Genomic DNA, 2,637 nt, shown 5'->3' on the forward strand with positions numbered 1-2,637 from the left:
GCCTGTATATGGCTGAAGAAGATTTCAATGTTGTTCTGATGAGAGCAGTCATCAGTGTTAAGGCATATTTATTGCAGCAGTGTAATTAGTGTCATATTGCCAAAGTAATTTTCCTTCAGGGATCCTGAATGAGAGGTTACGTAAGTACAAGTTATATCCAGTATTCTGTGCTTGAATGAAACAGAGAGCTTTCTTTAACCTTAATAACAGAATACAAGTTGGGAATATTTTCACTGTTTGAAAAGTTCAGCCAATAACTTCCATTGTTCCACAACTGAAATAATGTTTCATTCCACTTCTGTGCAGCTTCGAGATACAAAAACTCTCCTACCAATGCCAGGTGTGATTGTGGGTGACGTAGGAAAGAAACTTGGGCAGAATGGATTGGATAATGGGTAAGTCAATGCCTTTGAAGGAGGAAGCATTCTAGTTTACGTCACACTGTAATGGTACAAGTATCTTCCTGAGACAGTTGTCTGTACTTCCAAGGTATTTGCTAGTCGTTTTAATTTTTTGGTAATTCTGAAAAATACTCAGATTGAAAAATCTTAAATTTCAGTGTTTTCTGTGTGAATGACCATAGTCTTTCTGCTTTTCTCACTTTTTAGAATATGAAGTGCCGCTGAAACTCTCTGAATATCCCCAAGCATTCTCGCAGTCGTAATTTTTGCAGCGATAATAATGAAAAAAAATTTAAAAATCCAGTATATAAGAATTATAATGTAAACCCCTGAGTTAGTTACATAGCTCTACATGAAGACAGAGACCTAAAATAGCAAGGGGTGGGGGAGTCACTTTATGTTTCAAATGTGCCTCTTTCTGTTGATTCAGGTAGTTACAGGTACAGGCATTATCCCTCATAACATGCCATTGCAGTAAAGAAAGTACAGGCATCCTCATCCTCAGGTATCCTGCTTTCAAATGTCATGGTTTTGACTGGCTTCCCGGTAGGTCGTAGGTCTTCTCTAGTTTGTTGTCTGTACCAGCCTTCCCCTGATGTCCCACATAGCCTGTAGTTGCAAAAATAGCACCGACTTTTATGCCGGTGTTTATAGAGCTCATTCTCATTGATACTCTGTTGCCTGAAGTCGCAGCTGAAATAAAGAAAACGTGTAGAAAATTAAGTTATATAGAGCAAAAAAAGTGAAAAAAGGCCTGGAAAAGAAGTGATTTGGGTTTTGTTGGGCGTTTTTGCCTGCATCTGCATTACAAGGTAGTAGCCACAAGATGGCACAGGAACATGGGTTTTCGTAATCTGAAGGTAAATTCAGTTTTGCATTTCTGTGGAAATGTCCAAATCTTGCTGTTTGTTGTGATTTGCAGCATAGTTTCATGCACAACACAAGGAAGGAGAAGTGTGTGCTTGTCACGTAACGTCAAAATGCACATAATTTTAAAATCCATCTGTCCTTTGGTCTACTGAGAAAAAATACAGCATTTCTTAAAATATTGGTAATAATTGAATAATATGAAATTATAATCCACGTAATATACTGTAAATACGAAATAGCAGGGATTTCGTATCTTAATGTCAAATGGAATCTCTTATCTTGGTTGTGACATCACATATCATTTAAAGCAGCCATAGGGCATTCTACTATTTCTGTTTACTTTGCGTATGCTGCTTAAAAAAAATATTATTATTTTCTGCTAACAGCAGTGCCTGAGGAGCCCCAGTCATGGACATAGATCTCTTTGTGATGGATTAAGACAGTCCCTGCACTAGAAAGGTTAATTTAAGGCAGCACCTGCAGATCAACGCAGAGGCACGAGAGATCCTGAGGTTACCAACAGAGACTCTTCCTGCAGATGAAAATTGTAGGAACCTGATCTGCCTCAGCTGTTTGAAGGGGTCTGTGGCTAAATGCCAACACTGTTTACAGGAATTAGAGAACTAGTTTTCTCTTTGCAACCTTCCTGCTTGTACTGAGCTGCCAAAAATGTCAGGATTTGTGCACGTTGCTTCTCAGAGGTACACAGAGGCCTGGATGGGGACTGGAGAGGTTGTAGCTTCACAGCTCTGTGTTTGTTCGCAGGGACAACAAGCTGTGCTACTCTAGAGAATGGTTGGTTGCATGATTTGCGAAGTGCCAAGATTCACGGGGACACATTTCACCACACACTGCCCTGTCAGGATGTTCTCCTAAGCAGTTTAGTAATCTTATGTCCTAGCTTATCCTTGCAGAAGCACAGCCTACGCTATAGAAGTCGGTTGTATGTGATGATGAGAAAACATTCCATTATGCTGTGACTGCAAGTGTTAGTCTCTGCTGCATGCTTTACCAGTTTTTTGACTGTATGTGTGAAGTCTGGGTCAGCTACCACAGACGCTAAATCAGGTACGTTTCCATGTAGTTAAACTCAGGATAAATGGTGAGTGAAGATCAGAGTCTGGCATCTCTGACAGGTTCCTGCACTTTGAGAACTTTATGCTACTGATTTTCAATATGGGTACAGAGAGCTGAGCTCTTGAGCACTTATGTAGGACAGGGGGAAGAAATTCCAGAGCTTCCTTGAAAAATGCCATTGATCTGTGCTATGTAAGAGAACAGAATAGGTGTTTGCAGTCGTCCCTTCTGGCTTTGGAAAAAGATTAATCTCTTGGGTCGTTCAGCTGCAGGCAGGGTTCCTGCGTGT

At 40.3% G+C, this 2,637-nt stretch overlaps 1 protein-coding gene across 1 annotated transcript in view; it reads left to right on the plus strand.

Annotated features, from left to right (window-relative positions):
• Nucleotides 1-306: 306 nt before the first annotated feature.
• The window catches only part of LOC104272807 (peroxisomal acyl-coenzyme A oxidase 3-like), a gene marked incomplete at both ends in the record, with an annotated part of 14,820 nt that continues 12,489 nt past the window's right edge, over nt 307-2,637 (plus strand). Inside the window, one exon of the mRNA XM_009867902.1 lies at nt 307-395. Within this exon, the coding sequence (XP_009866204.1) occupies nt 307-395 (89 nt within the window). The remainder of the gene's footprint in view (nt 396-2,637) is intronic.

The sequence above is a fragment of the Apaloderma vittatum genome, unplaced genomic scaffold (assembly GCF_000703405.1).
Source record: "Apaloderma vittatum isolate BGI_N311 unplaced genomic scaffold, ASM70340v1 scaffold12824, whole genome shotgun sequence".
In the NCBI taxonomy this organism is placed as follows: Eukaryota; Metazoa; Chordata; class Aves; order Trogoniformes; family Trogonidae; genus Apaloderma; species Apaloderma vittatum.